At 48.4% G+C, this 21,104-nt stretch overlaps 1 protein-coding gene across 1 annotated transcript in view; it reads right to left on the bottom strand.

The window, feature by feature from the left end:
• The window catches only part of LOC148149334 (coiled-coil domain-containing protein 170-like), a 202,113-nt gene extending 182,215 nt beyond the window's left edge, over nt 1-19,898 (bottom strand). The window contains exons 1-6 of the mRNA XM_087989513.1: nt 19,811-19,898; nt 19,532-19,608; nt 18,309-18,360; nt 4,114-4,355; nt 2,884-3,028; nt 132-317 (exon numbers count right to left, since the gene is read on the bottom strand). Coding sequence (XP_087845639.1) covers nt 132-317; nt 2,884-3,028; nt 4,114-4,355; nt 18,309-18,360; nt 19,532-19,608; nt 19,811-19,855 — 747 coding nt within the window. The 5' untranslated portion in view covers nt 19,856-19,898. The remainder of the gene's footprint in view (nt 1-131; nt 318-2,883; nt 3,029-4,113; nt 4,356-18,308; nt 18,361-19,531; nt 19,609-19,810) is intronic.
• Nucleotides 19,899-21,104: the final 1,206 nt, after the last annotated feature.

Here is a 21,104-nt window from a genome sequence, read left to right on the forward strand (position 1 = left end):
TGGAAAGGGAGAATAGATACATGGTGAAGAGGCCAGTAGAAGGCGATGTTGAGGGGGTGGACTGTAAGGGGTTGATGGAGACTGGATGTGTGCAGGCCTGTTTGCTGAGTGGCCTGTTGCTGTTGCTTTACCTTTCTGATAGTCTTCACATCCTGACTGCTCAAGGCTGCCTCCTGCTGGGCCTTGCCGGCATCAGACACCAGCTTCATCAGGGTCTGGCGACTGGCCCTGAACTCCAGCTCCTGATTGGTCAGGGTTTCCTCCAGTGTCGCTATCTTGGTCTCCCATTGGGCATGTTCCTGAACCAGCTCCGAAACCTGGAGGCAAAATACATCGACTCACCGTCCAATCGAAACAAGGAACTTTCAGCATAGACCCAGATCATTCACGTGTGTGAACAAAGAATCTTCCAGCATAGGAACAGGCCCTTCGGCCCTCCAAGCCTGCACCAGTCCAGATCTTCTATCTAAACCTGCTGGCTATTTTCTAAGGATCTGTATCCCTCTGCTCCCTGCCCATTCATGTATCTGTCTAGATACATCTTAAATTGCGCTATCATGCCCACCTCTACTGACAACACAAACCAGGCACCCACCACCCTCGGTATTAAGAACTTTCCACACATATCTCCCCTCAACCTTTCCCCCTCACTTTGAACTCGTGACTCCTAGTAACTGACTCCCCCACTCTGGGAAAATGTTCCTTGCTATCTATCGTGTCTATACCTCTCATGATTCTGTAGACCTCAACCAGGTCCCCCCTCAACCTCCATCTTTCTAATGAAAATAATCCTAACCTACTCAACCTCTCCTCATAGCTAGTACCCTCCATACCAGGCAACATCCTGGTGAACCTCCAAATCATCCACATCCTTTTGGTAATATTCCAAATGTGGCTGAACTAAAGTCCAATACAACTGTAACATGACCTGCCAGCTCTTGTACTCAATACCCCATCCAATAAAGGAAAACATGCCGTATGCCTTCTTGACCACTCTATCGACCTGTGTTGCCACCTTCAGATCTCTTTGTACATCAGTTTTCCCCAGGGCTTTTCCATTCACTCTTGAATTGCATCTTCCAAAATGCATCGCCTCGCATTTGCCCGGATTAAACTCCATCTGCCATTTCTCTGCCCATCTCTCCAATCTATCTATACTCTGCTGTATTCTCTGACAGTCCCCTTCACTATCTGCTACTCCACCAATCTTGGTGTCATCTGTAAACTTGCTAATCAGACCACCTATACCTTCCTCCAGATCATTTATGTGTATCACAAACAGCAGAGGTCCCAGCACGGATCCCTGTGGAACATCACTGGTCACTGGCCTCCATTTTGAGAAACTCCCTTCCACTACTACTCTCTGTCTCCTGGTGCCCAGCCAGTTCTCTATCCATCTATATAGTACACCCTGGACCCCATATAACTTCACTTTGTCCATCAGCCTGCCATGTGGAATCTTATCAAACGCCTTACTAAAGTCCATGTACATGACATCTACAGCCCTTTCCTCATCAATCAATTTTGTCACTTCCTCAAAGAATTCTGGTTAGTTGGTAAGACATGGCCTTCCATGCACAATACCATGCTGCCTATCTCTGATAAGCCCATTTTCTTCCAAATGTAAATAGATCCTATCCCTTACTATCTTCTCCAGCAGCTTTCCTACCACCGATGTCAGGCTCACCGGTCTGTAATTATCTGGATTATCCATGTTACCCTTCTTAAACAAGGGGACAATGTTACCAATTCTCCAGGACCTCACCCATGTTTAAGGATGCTGCAAAGTTATCTGGTAAGGACCCATCTAATACCTCTCTCATTTCCCTCAGTAAACTGGGATAGATTACATCTGGACCTGGGGACTTGTCAACCTTAAGGTAAAGAGAGGGGGAGAGAGGGGTAGAGATAGAGAGAGAGAGAGAGAATGTATGTGTGTATGTGCGCATATGAGTCCATGTGCATGTGTACGTGCGTGTGCATGTGCATATGAGTCCTTGTGTACATGCCTGAGTGTGTGTGCATGAGTCTGTGTGAGCATGCATGTGTGTGCGTGTACATATGAGTCAGTATGGGTGTGTGTGTATATGAGTCAGTGTGCGTGTGTGTGTGTGTATATGAGTCAGTGTGCGTGTGTGTGTGTATATATGAGTCAGTGTGCGTGTGTATATATGAGTCAGTGTGCGTGTGTGTGTGTATATGAGTCAGTGTGCATGTGTATATATGAGTCAGTGTGCGTGTGTGTGTGTATATGAGTCAGTGTGCATGTATATGAGTCAGTGTGCATGTGTGTGTGTGTATATATATCAGTCAATGGGCGTGTGTGTGTATATGAGTCAGTGTGCATGTGTATATATGAGTCAGTGTGCGTGTGTGTGTGTATATGAGTCAGTGTGCGTATGTGTGTGTGTATATATGAGTCAGTGTGCGTGTGCGTGTGTGTGTATATGAGTCAGTGTGCATGTGTGTGTGTGTATATATATCAGTCAATGTGCGTGTGTGTGTATATGAGTCAGTGTGCATGTGTATATATGAGTCAGTGTGCGTGTGTGTGTGTATATGAGTCTGTGTGTGTATGAGTCAGTGTGTGTGTGTGTGTATCTCTGTATGTGTGGGGGTTCCATTCCCCACCCTGGGGATGTGTGGGGAAGGGGTTCCATTCCCCACCCTGGAGGTGCATGAGGTAGATCTTTGAATGGAAAGACCGATGACATCCCAACCCCAGGAAGCAGCATGCAAGCATGGAGATCCCGACAGGAGCATTGCTGCTCCCATTGGCCCATTAGCAAGAAGCCATTGTCTTCTTCCCAAACATTGTCATCACCTCCGTTCAGCTGCTGGCTTTCCTCAGGCTATCCCAGTCAGGGGGCTGAATGGCCTCACCTTGCTGGTCAGGTACTCAAGTGGATCCCGTTGGCCCCCAGGCTCCGTGTTCAGGCTCAGGGCGAGTTTCTCGATGCCTGTGGCCAGTCTCCTCTCCAGAATCACCACCTTCTGCTCACTGAGCTCCCTCTCTCGTAAGTGCAGCCTATCGGGGGTGGGGGGCAGACAGTAATGGTGTCACATCAAAGGGCAGCACCCACACAGCCTTCTCTGCCACACCCTCCCTCCCCACCGCGCCCCTTCGCCCACACTGCTACAACTCCTCTCCCAAACAGGAAACCCACCAACAACAACACCTTGAACATGACATGAGAGACGGCACCAGTCCACAGGGAACAGAGACAGGGCATCACACTCAGGACAATGGGCAGGGAAAGGCAGGAGGGAGTTCCCCCTCCCAAAGGGAAAGGGTCTTCACAGGAGCCCTCCATCAGGGTCAACAATCTGTATCCCAGTGAGAGTCAGCCCCTTCAGGAGAGGGCGGGGGACCCTATCCCCCAGTGAGGGTCAGCCCCTTCAGGAGAGGGAGGGGGACCCCGTACCCCAGTGAGGGGCAGCCCCTTCAGGAGAGGGAGGGGGACTCCGTACCCCAGTGAAGGGCAGCCCCTTCAGGAGAGGGAGGGGGACGCCGTACCCCAGTGAAGGGCAGCCCCTTCAGGAGAGGGAGGGAGACCCCGTACCCCAGTGAGGGTCAGCCCCTTCAGGAGAGGGAGGGGGACCCCTTACCCCAGTGAAGGTCAGTCCCTTCGGGAGAGGGAGAGAGACCCCGTACCCCAGTGAGGGTCAGCACCTTCAGGAGAGGGAGGGGGTCCCCGTACCCCAGTGAGGGTCAGCCCCTTCGGGAGAGGGAGGGGGACCCTGTACCCCAGTGAGGGTCAGCCCCTTCAGGAGAGGGAGGGGGACCCCGTACCCCAGTGAGAGTCACCCCCTTCGGGAGAGGGAGGGGGACCCCGTACCCCAGTGAAAGGCAGCCCCTTCAGGAGAGGGAGGGGGACCCCTTACCCCATTGAGAGTCAGCCCCTTCAGGAGAGGGAAGGGGACCCCGTACCCCAGTGAGAGTCAGCCCCTTCATGAGAGGTGAATTCCTGCAGTGCATCTTGTAGATGGTACACACTGCTGGTACCAAGTGTGGAGGGAGTGGATGTTTGTGGATGTGGTGCCGATCAGGAGGGCACTGAGGAGAAGCAAATAGTGACTAATTTGGAATGTTTCGGGCTCTCCGATGATTACCTGAGCCGTTCCTCCAGTTCGGAGATTCTCTCCCTCAGCGCCTGGTTCTCACTCTGTAGGCTGGCGTTTGTGTGATTCTGCACACTGGCTGCGGTTGCTGGGAATTCCTGGCCGTGTCCTGTGCTCAGGACCGGGATGAGTGAGGTTTGTCGAACATCACTGTCCTTGTACCTGGCCAGGTCTCCCCTCAGTTGCAGTGATGAAAGCTCCTTTGCTGGCTGTCTCTCTCGATACTCTGCCACCTGCACCAAACATTCAACACAATTAAACCCTGGCCTCAGAATCATCCAGCTTCCTACACTAACAGCAGAGCCCACACCTCCCAAAAATACTGTCTCCCAGAGAAAACGACAGACCTCTCACTGTGACATCGATAGTGGGAAAACTGGTGGAGGGTTTAATATGGGATAAGGGAAACATACACTTATAGAAAAATAAATTCATACTAGCCAGTCAGTGTTGGCTTAGTCAGGGACAGGTCATGGCTGACAAAAGTCATTGAGTTCTTTGACGAGGTGACCCAGGCAGTGGGTGAGGGTGGTGCTGTGGATGTTGTATACTTGGACTTTCAGGAAGCAACCGAGAGAGGGTCATGTGACAGGTTGGTGAACACGGGAAAGGTTTGGGATTGCTGGGTCCTTGGCAGCAAGGATTGGAGGCTCAAAGATAGGGTCCAGACGGTGGGTAGAGGTGGGCATTTCTCAGATTGGGGATGAGTTGATTGTGGTGTTTTCCAGGGACCCTTGCTTTTTCTGATTTACCTCAAGGATTTGGAGTTGGGGGTTGAGGGTAAAATCTCTAACGTTGCAGATGGCACTAGGCTGGGGAGAATAGTGAGGATGATGCTGAGGGACTTCAGAGGGACATGGACCAATTGGCCAATGGGCAGACACCTGTCAGATGGATTTCAATGCAGAGAAACGGGAGGGGATGGTTAAAAAAACACACACACAGAGACAATACAGGCCTCAATGGGACAACTCTGGGGGGAGTAGAGGATCAGATGGACCTCGGGGATCATGTACATGATTCTCTGAAGGTGACCAAGCAAGTTGTAGCAGATGTTAAGTTGGTTTATAGGATCCTTGTGTTTATACACACGGGCATAGAGTAGAAAGGAAGGAAGTGACACTACACCTCGACAAATCATTGGGTCAGACCACATTTGGAGCATTGCGTTCAGTTCTGGGCACCTTATTTAAGGAAGGATGTTACTCCCCACTTGCCCTGGATGGGGGCAGCTCCAACAACACTCAAGAAGCTTGACACCATCCAGGACAAAGCAGCCGCTTGATTGGCACCACATCCACAAACACCCACTCCCTCCATCACCGACGCTCAGTAACAGCAGTGTGTACCATCTACAAGATGCACTGCAGGAATTCAACAAAGACCCTCAGGCAGCACCTTCCAAACCCACGGCCACTTCCATCTGGAAGGATAAGGGGCAGCAGATACACGGGAACACCACCCCCTGCAAGTTCCCCTCCGAGCAACTCATCCTGACTTGGAAATATATCGCCGTTCCTTCGGTGTCACTGGGTCAGAATCCTGGAATTCCTTCCCTCAGGGCATTGTGGGACAACTGTCAGAACACGGTTCAAGTAGGCAGCTCACTCGACCTTCTCAAGGGGCAACTAGAGATGGGCAGTAAATGCTAGGCCCAGCCAGCAACACCCACATCCCATGGAGTGAGTTAATTAATTTTAAAAAGCCCTGGAAAGAGTGCTAAGGGTATTCACTTGAGTGATACCAGCAATGAGGGATTTTAGTACAAGGAACAATTAGAGAGATTGGGCTGATCCTCCTTGGAACAGAGACAGTTTAGAAGTGACCTTATTGAGGTGTCCAAAATAATGCACAGTTCTGACAGGGTACAGATGGATATTCTGTTCCCATTAGGGAGTATGTCAGTAACTAGGGGTCACGGTTTTGAGATTGTCAGCAAGAGAGCCAGGAGTGAGGTGAGGAGAAACCTCTTCACTCCGAGAGTTGTTCGGTTTTGGGATGCGCTGCCTGGGAGAGTGAGGAAGGAGGATTCTATCGGAGGTTTCAGAAGAGAGCTGGGTATATATTGGAAAGGGATGGAGTCAGAGGGTTCCGGAGACAGGGATGGGGAGTGGGACTGGCTGGGTAGACCTTTCAGGAGCTGGTACAGGCATGATGGGTCGAATAGCCTCTCCTGTACTGTAACACTCAATGATTCTACAATTCTATTAACTGAGAAACACTTATGATCTCCAAACGTGCTACAGATACACAACATCTCTTTTTATTTGGTAAACTACAGTTTTCATCACTAAATGAAGAAGATTTTCCAGTCATTTGTCTATCGTAGATTTATCGTATAAATCATACATCACTTGGATGTATGATCTAGGACAGGAGGAGGTGTTTCAGCCCCTCAAGTCTGCTCATGGCTGCTCTGATTGTAATCTCCTATCTTTGTTCCCGTCTTAACCTTTCACCCTCTTGCTCAACAAGAGCCTCACCACTTCAGCCTTAAAACTATTTGAAGACCTTCCTTCCATCACTTTTTTCAGGGAAAGTGTTCCAAAGACTAGCAGCCTTCAGGTACAGAGTTATTCTCTCTTCCTTGTTTTCAGTAATAACTTCCAGTTCGAGATTCTCCGACAACAGGAAAGGTCCTTCCCCCCCCCCCCCCCCCCCCCCCCCCCGCCCAGCACCACCACCCAGTCAAGACCCTTCAACATCATCTATACTTCAGCCAGAGAGCAATGGGAAATGATGCCCCCCACCCCGACCCAGGTAATGTCCTTGGGACATGCGTTCGAATTCTGCTGCAGCAGATGGTGGAATCTGAATTTAATAAACATCAAAGTCTAATGTTGGGGGGAAACTATCTGGTTACTAATGTTCTTTCAGGTACGAATCTGCTGTCCTTACCTGGTTTGGTCGACATGTAGTTAACTGTCAGCTGTGATCAGGGATAATAAATGTGATGTCTGCATAGAGGTGTATGGTACAGGAACAGACCCTTCAGTCCAACTCATCCATGCCAACCAGACATCCTAAATTAATCTTGGCCCATATCCCTCTAAACCCTTCCTCCTCATATACCCACCCAGATGCCTTTTTAAATGTTGTAATCATACCAGCCTCCACCACTTCCTCTGGCAGCTCGTTCCATGCACGTACCACCCTCTGTGTGAAAAAGTTGCCCCTGAGGTCTCTTTTATATCTTTCCCCTCTCACCCTAAACCTATACCGTCTAGTTCTGGACTTCCCCACCTCAGGGAAAAGACCTTGTCTATCCTATCCATGACCCTCACGATTTTATAAACCCCTATAAGGTCACCCCTCAGTCTCCGACGCTCCAGGGAAAACAGCCCCAGTCTATTCGGCCACTCCCTATAGTTCAAACCCTCCAACCCTGGCAATGGTAAAAATCACACCACACCAGGTTATAGTCCAACAGGTTTATTTGGAAGCACTAGCTTTCGGAGCGCTGCTCCTTCATCAGGTGGTGGTGGGCTCTGAAGGCTAGTGCTTCCAATTCGACCTGTTGGACTATAACCTGGTGTTGTGTGATTTTTTAGCTTTGTCCACCCCAGTCCTACACCGGCCCCTCCGAATCAACTCTGGCAACAGCCTTGTAAATCTTCTCTGAACCCTCTCAAGTTTCACAAATTCTTTCCGATAGGAGGGAGACCAGAATTGCATGTAGTATTCCAAAACTGGCCTAGCCAACGTCTTGTACAGCCACAACATGACCTCCCAACTCCTATACTCAATACACCAACCAATGAATTAACCACTTTCTTCACTATCCTATCTACCTGTGACTTGAATTAAATCAAATTCTACCAACTGCCCTTTGAACCCAGGTCTCCAGAACCTTACCTGGGTTTCTGGATGCATAGACCAGCCTTGATATCACCACTCGGCCATTGATTTGCTTCCTTGACCCGCTGCAGTCCACGTGCTGTGGGTTGACCCACAATGCCCTTAGGGAGGGAATTCCACGATTCTGACCCAGTGACACTGAAGAAACGGTGATATATTTCCAAGTCAGGATGGTGAGGGGCTTAGAGGAGAACTTGCAGGGGGTGGTGTTCCCATGTATCCGCTGCTCTTATCACAGAATTATAGAGTGTAGACAGATGAGGCCCTTCAGCCCATCAAAACTGCACTGCTACCTTCACCAGTCCTACGTTCCTGCACGATGCACATAGCCTTGAATATTGTGATATTTCATAGAACATAGAACATGGAAAAATACAGCGCAGTACAGGCCCTTTGGCCCTCGATGTCGCGCCGATCCAAGCCCACCTAACCTACACTAGCCCACTATCCTCCATATGCCTATCCAATGCCCGTTTAAATGCCCATAAAGAGGGAGAGTCCACCACTGCTACTGGCAGGGCATTCCATGAACTCACAACTCGCTGAGTAAAGAACCTACCCCTAACATCTGTCCTATACCTACCACTCCTTAATTTAAAGCTATGACCCCTCGTAATAGCTGACTCCATACGTGGAAAAAGGTTCTCATGGTCAACCCTATCTAAACCCCTAATCATCTTGTACACCTCTATCAAGTCACCCCTAAACCTTCTTTTCTCCAATGAAAACAACCCCAAGTGCCTCAGCCTTTCCTCATACGATCTTTCTACCATACCAGGCAACATCCTGGTAAACCTCCTCTGCACCCGTTCCAGTGCCTCCACATCCTTCCTATAGTATGGCGACCAAAACTGCACACAATACTCCAGATGCGGCCGCACCAGAGTCTTATACAACTGCAACATGATCTCAGGACTCCGGAACTCAATTCCTCTACCAATAAAAGCCAGTACGCCATATGCCTTCTTCAGGATGGACTCTCCTCCTAGATGGTGACAGCCCTGGGTTTGGAAGGTGATCATCTCTCAGGATCTTTGGTAGGTCCTGGCAGGGTTGATGGGGCTGTAGGCTGTTATGGCAACACAATCAGCGCTGACGGTCAACCCATTTTCAACATATTTCTGATCCTGTGTCATGTTTAGTACAAGTGAGCGGCCAGGCCATTGCAGGGAGCAGGGGAGAGTCAGCCATATTGGTCTGGAGTCACAGGGAAACTGATTGGGGGTGGCAGAGTTTCCTCCCCAAAGGAGATTAGTGAACCAGATGGGGTTTTTAATGAAGATTAGCATGGACATCATTGGACTTTTTAATTCCAGATTTTTATTGAATTTAAATTCTGTCATTTGCGAAGGTAGGATTTGAACCCAGATTACCAGAATATTTCCTGAGTCCGTGTAACGCCTTCAGCAGCAATAACACAATGCTTCCTGAGGACTTCCTCCACCTAAATAACATACACCTCCTCTATTCCTCCTGCCAAAGTGCATCACCTCGCATGCTTTACACACTATATTCCATTTGTCAGACTTTGGCCAAATGGAATGTTATTTATTGCAAGAGGAATGCAATAAAACATAGGAATGTCCAGCTGCAGTTCTCCAAAGTGTTGGTGAGACCACATTTGGAACAGTGTACAGTATTGCTCTTCAGAAAGGATCTAAACACGTTTGAGATCATTCAGAGAAAGTTCACTTGACTGACAGCATGCATGGGGAGAGATTATCTCCAAAGAAAAGACTGTGCCTGTGCCCACTGGAGTTTAGAAAACTGGGAGGTGGTTTTCACTGAAGGTGACACACAGAGTGGGAGATTTCACAACAAGAAAATTTCCCATTAAATTCCAGGTTCTGCCGTAAGTGGAGATGAGGAGGATTACTTTCTCCCTGCAAGAACTCTGTGATATAGAGACTGGTGGAGGCAGGGTCACCAAAAACCTTAAAAGCAGATAGATTCTTCTATAGTGAGGAAGTCAAAGGATATTGGGGTTGGTGAGAGTGGAGGTCACAATCAGACTAGACGTGACTCTCACTGAGCAGACTCGAGAGACTGAATGGCCTACTCCTGGCCCTAATTCATCTGCTCGCACATAGATGTACTCACGTTACCAACTCCACCTGCACCACACTCATATCCAAACCAGTGCTGCCCCTGTCCTGGGACTGTTTGATAGAGGACAGTGTAGAGGGAGCTTTACTCCATATTCAATCCCGTGCTGTCCCTGTCCTGGGCATGTTTGATGGGGGACAATGTAGAGGAAGCTTTATTCTGTATCTAACCCCATGCTGTCCCTGTCCTGGGAGTGTTTGATGGGGGGACAGTGTAGAGGGACCTTTACTCTGTATCTAACCCTGTGCTATCCCGTCCTGGGAGTGTTTGAAGGGGGGACAGTGTAGAGGGAGCTTTACTCTGTATCTAACCCTGTGCTGTCCCTGTCCTGGGAGTGTTTGATAGAGGGACAGTGTAGAGGGAGCTGTACTCTGTATTTAACCCTGTGCTGTCACTGTCCTGGGAGTGTTTGATGGGGACAATGCAGAGGGAGCTTTACTCTGTATCTAACCCTGTGTTGTCCCTGTCCTGGGAGTGTTTGATAGAGGGACAGTGTAAAGGGAGCTTTACTCTGTATTTAACCCTGTGCTGTCCCCGTCCTGGGAGTTTTCGATGGGGACAGAGTGGGGTCTCCTGATTGCGGGGCGAGTGTGGCTTCAGTGGTGAAGAGATGGTGAGTCCTAAGTTGGTGGGTCTGGAGCAGACGGTGGCGAGGGGAGGGGAGTCCTCCTTGAGTCTTGGTTCTGTCATGGACTTGGTTGAAAAGAATTCTGAAGTTTTCATTTCTTTATTTCCTAATTTATTCCTATGATCAGTAAATGCTAGACTTCTTATTGCTTTATTTTCCTAACTTTTATCCCCAAAGAATTTGTTCTTTAGAATCTGTTCCTAGGGACCTTTGTACCTAAGATGGTGCAGTATTGTAAAGTTTTGACTGTATCTATTTGACAAAAGAATCTAATTCTAACCAGACAGTATAGAGAGAGCTTCGTTTTCCATTTAAAAGAGTAGAAGAGTACAATTTTAATAAAATTGGCCCAATAATGATTTGTGTTTAGAGTTGAGTAGTGAATAATCTCTGAGAATTCAGGCCAGAAGGAATGAGAAACAACTTGGAAAATGAGAATTGCTCTGGATTTCTGGGGTAATGGTGCCCCCTGGTGTTGAAAGCGGGAGGCAAAATTGTTCAAAATTCATTCAATTTCCTCTCGATCAATGAGCACCGGTCTCTCAAATCTGGGTTTCCCTCCGGCCAACAAAAGCTTTGCAAGATCTGGCCATCCAGAATGACCAGTGGATCTTGAACTGGAAGCCCACGCAGTGGATCCCCAGCAGCCGATTGCAAACTGGGATCCCAGGAAACAGAATGGATTCGAGGTGATTTGTGATCCTGATGTCTCACTCGGGTGACATTGCGCACCTTCTGGTTGGTTTGATCTGAGGAGGTTAATCCCACAAACGTGGCAGGATTTCATCGGCTGCATTGGGGTCGGCTGTCACCCTGGGCTTGGTGGGACTCATTTCTCTGAGTGGCAGAGAGAGAGAGGGTCTGGATCTCACGGCCTTGACAGCTCAACGTTACTGGTGGGCCGCTACTACACCCATTCAAACAGAGCTGCCATGGGAAGGGGCAGGTTCTGATAATGAACCATTTCACCCAGTGACTGGGCTGTGCTCCTGGTCCAGCAGGCTGGATCACTCTCACATCTCATCATTACCCTCTTCCCCCTTGGTCTCAGGGTGTGCGCTGTGCGGCTCCCAGCTGCTGGGAGGGAGCTCTGTACAGACTCCCAGTCAGGGCACACACACTACAGACAGGGAGTCAGATAGAGTCCCAACATCAGCTTCGGGAAGAGCCACACCCAGATTTGGAATTTATGCTGCAAGGAGAAATATAACGGCAGGAATAGCAACAGGAATGGGAGCAGGAATGGGAACAGGAACAGGAACAGGAGCAAGAATGGGAGGAGGATTGGGAATAGGGATAGGAGCAGGAATGGGAACAGGAATGGGAGCAGGAATACAAAACAGAGTGTTGGGATAAGGAGGGAGCATTTTCAGGATGGGAACCTGTAACTAGTGGAGCGTCACATGGGTCAGTGCTGTAATTATTTCCATTAATGCCTTGGATGAGGAAAGTGAGTGTGCTATAGCCAAGTTTGTGAATGACACAAAAGTAGTTGGGAAGGCAATTGGTGAAGATAATACAGAGAGTCTGCAGAGGGATACAGACAGGTTAATGGAGGGGGAAAAAACCTCACATGTGGAATCTAATGTGGGGAAATGTGAAATTACACACTTTGGCAGGAAGAATAGAGGAGCTGAATATTGTTTAAATGGAAAAAGTCTGCAGAAAACTGCAGCAGCGAGAGATTTGGGAATCTTGGTGCATTAATCACAAAAACGCCAGCAACCAAGTTCAGTGGGTGATAGGGAAGGCAAATGGAATGTTGGCCTTTATTTCAGAGAGAATGGAAAATAAAAATAGCAAAGTTTTGCTTATACTGTACAAGGCTCAGGTCAGAGCACAGCTGGAATACTGCGAACAGTATGGGCCCTGTATCTAAGGAAAGATAGACTCACATTGGAGGCAATCCAGAGAAGGGTCCCTAGGCTGTTACTGGTACAGAGGGATATAGTTTTTAATTCCCATATCACTGGGTAGTCCAGCGTTTATTGTCCATCCTTAGTTGCCCTGAGGAGACAGAGGTTGAGGAGGTTGGGGCCTGTACTCACTGCAGTTTAGAAGAATGAGTGGTGACCTTACTGAAACAAACTGACAAGATTCTTAGGGGACGTGACAGGGGAGATGTGGAGAGGATGTCTCCCCTTGTGGGGGAGAGTCTAGGACCAGAGGGTATCATCTCAGAATAGGGGGTCACACATCTCATATGGAGAGGAGGAAGAATTTCTCCTCTCTGAGGGGAGTGAATCTGTGGAATTCTTTCCCACAGTGGGCCATCGAGGCTGGGGCATTCAGGATATTCAAGGCTGAGAGAGACGGATTTTTAATCAGTAATAGGATCAAGGGTTAAGGGGGAAAGGCAGGAAAGTGGAGTTGAGGATGATCAGATCATGGTGGAGCAGACTCGTGGGCTGAATGGCCTACTGCTGCTCCTTTGTGTTATGATCTTTGTGTTATGCTCCACCTGATCGATAGGATCACACCTGACCCCCTTGATCAATGCCATTGCCCACCATATCCTCATGTCCATCAATTCCCAAAAACCCATCCACAGCGACTGACCAGCCACAGCTCTCTGGGCTACCAAATTCCAACAAATGGCAACACTCCGAGTGAAAAGATTTCTCCTCCCCTCAGCCCTAAATGGCTGACCCATTATTCCATGGCCGATGTTTCTGGGCTCTCAGCATTTCAGCATCTACCGTGTCACCCAGGAGATGTCCGGAATTTTCAATAAGATCCTGTATCCCAGAGAATATTAAGCCAAACTGGGTGGAATGTAGAGCTGAAAGAATATAGTCTCAAGGACATGGCAACGTTTGTTTGGCAGGAGGAGCTGGGAGGGTTGGGGAACCCAATGTTGGAGATCCTTGTGATGGACGTAAGCCCATGGAGGGGTTGAAGTGCCCCCTCCATGGGCTTACGTCCATGCCCTTCCTCAAGGAAGGGCAACAGAATATGTTAAGAGGGAGTGGAATTTCAGACAAGGCTAGAAGGCCATGGTGTTGGTTTCCTCAATGTTCAGCTACAGAAAGATCATACTTTCCAAATTCTCTGCACCTCACAAGTGTTCCAATACGCACAACTTTTATAGAGACATCGATTGGCATGACGGCGAATAGCCGTGCCAACTTTTATAGGTGCGCCATTGAGAGCATTCTGTCTGAATGTATCACTACCTGGTATGGCAACTGTACCATTCAAGATCGGAGACGGTTACAGAGAGTGGTGAACTCGGCCCGGGCAATCACAAAGGCCAACCTCCCATCTATAGAATCCATCTACCAGGCCCGTTGTCAAGGAAAGGCCGCCAGCATTCTCAAAGATCCATCCCACCCTGGCAATGTTTATCTACAACCTCTACCATCGGGGAGAAGGTACAGAAGCCTGAACACACGCACCAGCTGGTTTCGGAACAGTTTCTACCGGAATGTTGTTAGAATACGGAATGGACTTTCAAACTCTTAACATTTGTTTTTGCCGCTGTTTGCCTATTATTTACTATCTATGCTACTTAACTCTGGAATCTGCCTGTGTGGCTCACAAGACAAAGATTTTCACTGTGCCTCAGTACACGTGACAATAAATTCAATTCAATTTAATCATACAGCACAGAAACAGGCCCTTCGGTCCACCTCTCCATACTGACCAGGTATCCCAAACAAAACTGTCCAATTCACCTGCATTTGGCCCATATCCCTCCAAACCTTTCTTAACCATGTACCTATCCAACTGTCTTTTAAATGCTATAACTGTACCAGTCTCCACCACTTCCTCTGGCAGCTCATTCCATACATGTATCACCCTCTGTGTGAAAAAGTTACCCCTTAGGGCTCTTTTATAACTTTCTGTCTCTCACCCTAAACCTATGCCCTCTAGTTCTGAATTCCTCTAGCCTGGGAAATAGATCTTGGTTGTTCACCCTATCCATGCTTCTCATGATCTTAAAAACCTCTACAAGGTCACCCCTCAGGCTCCGATGCTCCAGGGAAAAAGTCCCAGCCTATCCAGCCTCTCCTTGTAACTCAAACCTTCCAGCCCCAGTAACATCCTAGTAAATCTTTTCTCTCCAATTTAATAATATCCTTCTTGCAGCAGGGCAACCAGAATTGAACACAATATCCCAAAAGTGGCCTCACCAATATCCTACGCAGCTGCAACAATGTGTCCCAACTCCTGTACTCAATGCACTGACCAATAAAGGAAAACATGCCAAACACCTTCATCACTACCCTGACTACCTGCAACTCCACTTTCAAGGAACTATAAACCTAACCCCCTGGTCTCTCTGTTCAACAGCACTCCCCAGGGCCCTCCCATTGACTATGTGAGTCCTGCCCTGGTTTGTCTTACCAAAATGTAACACCTGGCATTTGTCTAAATTAAACTCCATCAGCTACCCCTCAACCCATCAGCCCATCAGATCAAAATCCCATTGTACCTTGAGATAACCTTCTTTACTGTTCACCACGTCTCCAAGTTTGATATTATCCACAAACTTACTCACCATGCTTCCCATATTCTCACACAAGTCATTTTTCTAAATGACAATTAACAATGGACCCAGCACCAATCCTTGAGGCGCACCACTAGTCACAGGCCTCCATCCTGAACGATAACCCTCCAGCACCACTCTCTGCCTTCTATCATCAAGTCAATTTTGTGTTCATTTGGCTCACTCTCCCTGGATCCCATGTGATTGAACTTCCTGTCATTCACTCTGAAGTATTGTGTGGGGGAAAAAAACAGACTCATATTTATACAGCACCTTCTGCAGTATGGGGCATGTTAACTGTGTAGGTGGACTGGGAAAATCAGGATGGTGGGGGATCCCAAGAAAAGGGAATTGATGGAATGTCTACACAATGGTTTTTTAGAGCAGTTTGTGGTTGAGGCCACTAGGGAACAGGCAATTCTGGATTTGATTAGATTCCCTACAGTGTGGAAACAGGCCCTTCGGCCCAACAAGTCCACATCAACCCTCCGAAGAGCAATCCACCCAGACCTATTTCCCTCTGACTAATGCACTGAACACTATGGGCAGTTTATCATGGCCAATTCACCTGACCTGCACATCTTTGGACTGTGGGAGGAAACCGGAGCACCCGGAGGAAACCCACGCAGACACGGGGAGAACGTGCAAACTCCACACAGTCAGTCGCCTGAGGCGGGAATCAAACCCGGGTCCCTGGTGCTGTGAGGCAGCAGCGCTAACCACTGTGCCACCGTACCACCAGTGCCAATTTGGAGATGTGTAGCATGGCAGACTTGATTAGGGAGCTGAAGGTGAAGGAACCTCTAGGGGGCAGTGACCATAATATGATAGACTCCACTCTGCAGTTTGAGAGGGAGAAGCTGGAATCCGATGTAACGTTATTATTACTGAGTAAGGGAACTACAATGGCATGAGGGAGGAGCTGGCCAGGGTTGATTGGAAGGGGAGCCGAGCAGGAAAGATGGTGGAGCAGCAATGGCAGGAGTTTCTGGGCATAAATCGGGAGGCACAACAGAAATTTGTCCTAAGGAAGGTTTGGAGGGATATGGGCCAGGAGCAGGCAAATGTGGCTAGTTTAGTTTGGGAACGTGGTCAGCACGGTCTGGTTGGACCGAAGGGTCTGTTTCTGTGCTGTGTGACTTTCTGACTCCATCTTTCTTGTGAACCTCCTCTGGACTCACTCCAACACCAACACATCCTTCCTTAGATATGGGACCTAAAACTGCTCACAATATTCCAAATGTGGTCTAACTAGAGCCTTATACAGCCTCAGCAGTGTATAGACACATAGAATCCCTATGGTGTGGAAGCAGACACTCAGCCCATCAAGTCCACGCTGACCCTCTGAGCACCGTCCCATCTGGCTTTCCTATTCCAATAGCCTTGCATTTCTCCATGGCTAATCCACCCAGCCTGCACATTTCTGGGTACTATGGGCAATTTCCCGTGGCCAACCTGCACATCTTTGGACTGTGGGAGGAAACCGGAGCACCCAGAGGAAGCCCAGACAGTCACCCAAGGCTGGAACCAAACCCAGGTCCCTAATGCTGTGAGGCATCAGTGCTAAGCATTGAGCCACCATGCCATTCCTCTGCAATATCTGCTGCTCTTGTACTCTGGTCCTCTTGAAATGACTTGTAAATAACCCAGGGATGAAGGCCTTGTCATATGAGGGGTGGTTGAGGATCCTGGGTCTGTACTCGATGGAGTTCAGAAGGATGAGGGGTGTCTGATTGAAATGTACAGAATACTGAGAGGCCTGGATAGAGTGGACATGGAGAAGATGTTTCCACTAATGGGAGAGACTGGGAGCCGAGGGCACAGCCTCAGGGTGAAGGGACAACCCTTTGGAACTGAGAGCAAGAGGAATTTCTTCCGTCAGAGGGTGGGGAATCAGTGGAACTCAGAGGGCTGTGGAGACCAAGTCATTGAGTGTATTTAAGACAGAGGTAGGTCGGTTCCTGATTGGTAAGGGTGTCAAGAGTTACAGGGAGAAGGCAGGAGAATGGGTTGCAGAAACATATCACGCCATGATCGGATGGTGGGGCAGAGTCAATGGGCAGAATAGCCTAATTCTGTTCCTATACTTTATGATCTCATGTCTTGTCACGCCCCTCAAAAAAGGTTCAGTGAGCTCAGACACAAGTTATCAGTGACTTGAAAGTGGAGTCGCAGGTAGATAGGATAGCCCTTCATCCACGGCTTTTGCCCGAGACGTCGATTTTCCTGCTCCTCGGATGCTGCCTGACCTGCTGTGCTTTCCCAGCACCACTCTGATCTAAACTCTGGTTTCCAGCATCTGCAGTCCTCACTTTTGCCTCAGAGGGATATGGGCCGGGTGCTGGCAGGTGGGACTAGATTGGGTTGGGATATCCGGTCGGCACAGACGAGTTGGACCAAGGGGTCTGTTTCTGTGCTGTACATCTCTATGACTCTGTGACTGTTAGGATCCAAAGCAGGGGACCTAGGGAACAGGAACCACTGCCTCTGCCTCACATTCTGTACTTTTCTCACTGTCCGTTCAATCGTTCATGTAAAGGGCTTGATTTGAGGATCACACTCTCCTGCAGTTTAATAATATTCTTGTGCCATTTAAAAGTAACCCAAATGCGGTACACGAATTCTGTTAACTTGAAGATCTAGTGTTGGGTTTATGTACAGCTAAACTCATTTATAGATTAGAGTAAAGAGTGTGGTGCTGGAAAAGCGCAGCTGGTCAGACAGCGTCTGAGGAGCAGGAGAATCAACATTTCGGGCAAAAGCCCTTTATCAGGAATGTCTGATTTTGCCCGAAATGTTGAATCCTTAAAGGGACATTGCACCAAAGATGGGTGCAGGATGACACCTGGAAATGGAGCTAAATCACAAAATGAGCTGAGGGAACACAGGAGAAGGAGTCTCAGACTGAAGGTATGTTTTATTCCTGTGCTGATTTGGCAATCGATCAGTGCAGATGGCTAAAGTGACATCTCAAGCCATGGATCCAATCTGTATACGAGCTGACCTCATTTCTGGGGCTACATTGTAGTACCCCCATTCTGCCCCAAACTCTCTCATATGGAATGATGTGGAGTCCTGCCCTGTGGGTGGAGGGACACATACCTTTGAAAGACCTGGGTTCTTTGTAACGCTTGACGTTGAACCATCAATTCTCCTGTGAAGAGACAGAGAGAACATGAATGAGGTGGAGAGAGCTGGAGAAGGATGTATCAGTGGCGCTATCAGTGTAGGCTCTCCCACCACTCAGCCTCCTCCCTCCAATGCACCAATCTTTTCTTTCTCAGAACACCAGGTTAAAGGTCACGGACCTGAAATGTTAACTCTGTTTCTTGCTCCCCAAATCCTGTCAGACCTGCTGAGCATTTCCAGCATTTTCTGTTTTTCCTTCTTTCCTCGTCAATCTTCCCTCCATCATAAGGTCAGAGGTGGGAGTGTTCACTGATGATTGCACAATGTTCAGAACGATTCATGACTCCTCAGGTACTGAAGCAGTCCATGTTCAAATGCAACAAAATCTGGACAATATCCAGGCTTGGGCTGACAAGTGGCAAGTAACATTTGTACCACACAAATGCCAAATAGTGACCATTTCAACAAGAGACAATCTAATGGCACAGTGGCTCAGTGGTTAGCACTGCTGCCTTGTGGCACCAGGGACCCAGGTTGGATTCCAGCCTTGGGAAACTGTCTATCTGGAGTTTGCACACTCTCCCCGTGTCTGCGTGGGTTTCCTCCGGGTGCTCTGGTTTCCTCCCACATTCCAAAAATGTGCAGGTTAAGGTGGATTGCCCATGCTAAATTACCCATAGTGTTAGATGCGTTAGTCGGGGGGAAAATGGGTCTGGGTGGGTTACTGTTCGGAGGGTTGGTGGGAACTTGCTGGGCTGAAGGGCCTGTTTCCACACTGTAGAGAATCTATTCTAACCATCGCCCTTTGACCTTCAATGGCGCTATTATCACTGAATCCCCCGCTATCATAATCTGGGGTTTACTATTGAACAGAAGCTCAACAGGACCAGCCGTATCCAGGGCTATATGAACAGGTCAGAGGCTGGGAATCATATGGTGAGTGAGCTTGGCCAGTGTCTAGGAGCTGAGGCTGGGTGAGCTGCGCACTTGCACAAAGACAGATGCATGATCTCAGTGAGGATGAGCATGGAACCTCAGATGCACACACCAGGGGCTACGATCCCAGAAACCACAGCCTCTAACTGGCAGACAACTGGTGGCAGGAAGGGGTTTTGCTGCCTTATTGGGGGAGGAGGTTGGGGGTGGGGTGGGGTGGGGGGTTATATATTTGGACTTGAGCTTGCTCCAGTTCTCACCTCAGTCGGGTCAGAGTCCTGATAACCTCATCCTTCTTCTCCAGTTCCTCATGGTAGATCTTCAGTTGCTCCTCTAGCTGTGAATGGAATAAAGATAAATTCAGCTGCTGGTCTGGTGTGTCGTACAACACCCGGGATCTCCCCATGTACCATCTCCTCACAGCCTGAGGTCTTCCTAGGTCACTCGCAGTGTGTCACTAAACAAGGAATTTTGAAGAGGTTAATGGACACGCAGAAGCTTTGCTCATTGTGTGATGGGGAGGTACTGTTAGCACTTACATCCAGCTGTTTTGAATAATCCGGTTGTCTATAGCTGTATGACATTCTTGGTTTCACCTTTAATAAGTACCAAAAGTCCTTAAAGGTGCATTTTGTTGCTCCTGCTGTCGTTAGTAACTGACCTCCAATGTTACTAAATACCCACTACCCTTCCTGGCACACCCCCCACACTGCCCCTTCTCCTGTACCCCAGTCTCGCCCACCGGTCCCAGGTGGGGAGATTACAGTGGGCTGTCTGTGCTGTCAGTCACAGAGTCTCTGTGTTGAGGCTTGTGGAAGGTGTTAGGAATGAGTGTTGCTGAGACAGAAAGAGGGAATGTTTGGTCAGGTCGCTACAGAAACTGCACAAACAGACTGTCACTAGAGAGCTGGGCAATTATCCTGATAATGGGCACGGTCGCCACCCACACCTCTCAAGGGCAAGCCATTGCTCCAGTGACATTTAACAAAGATTAGTCAGGTTACACCTTCACTCCCTCCACCTCAAGCAGCAAATTGAACGTTGCTACGTGAATGCGATTCCGTCCCCAATAGGCTCAGACAGTTCCAAAGAGGCGTTTCAGCCAAAAACATATGAATACCTGAAATAACTCCACAGAGGCCAGTATCCCATCACCTAGTCACTGTTTATGTACAGGTGGGAAACACGCTGGATTTTCAATGAGGTGTGACAAATGACAATGTAACTACATTATTTAAATTCAGTCATGGGATGAGGGCATCGCTGGCGAGGCCATAGCTACCTGATGGAGGAGCAGCACTCCCAAAGCTTGGACTTCCAAATGAACCTGTTGGACTATAACTTAGTATTGTGTGATTTTAAATGAGGTTAACTACTGAACACATTCACACGAGTCTGCTAAAACAATCATTAAACTGGAAAAACATCTATAATGTCGCAGGAGACAAAAAAAATTGGAAAGATTTCAGAACAAACATTAGAAAAGTATTCAAACTATTCATTTTATCTCACATTATCCTCAGGAACATTGAAGATTTCAGTGATGTTTTCCCTCTAGCTCAACACCAACTCCCCCTTGCTCAGACATGCACAGCAGCAATCAGCTTCCTTACCGTCAGTTTCTGCACTTTCATTTCTCTTTATTCACTCACAGGATGAGGCTGTCATTGGCCAGGCCAGCATTTATTACCCATCCCTAATTACCCAGAGTGCAGTTAAAATTCAACCACATTGCTGTGGGTCTGGAGTCACGTGTAGGCCAGCCCGGGTAGGGATGGCAGTTTCCTTCCCTAAAGGACATTAGTGATCCAGATGGGTTTTCCCAAAAATCAA

The sequence above is a fragment of the Chiloscyllium plagiosum genome, unplaced genomic scaffold (genome assembly GCF_037043375.1).
Source record: "Chiloscyllium plagiosum isolate Xiang-an unplaced genomic scaffold, Cpla_swu_hap1 HiC_scaffold_8, whole genome shotgun sequence".
NCBI classification, from domain to species: Eukaryota; Metazoa; Chordata; class Chondrichthyes; order Orectolobiformes; family Hemiscylliidae; genus Chiloscyllium; species Chiloscyllium plagiosum.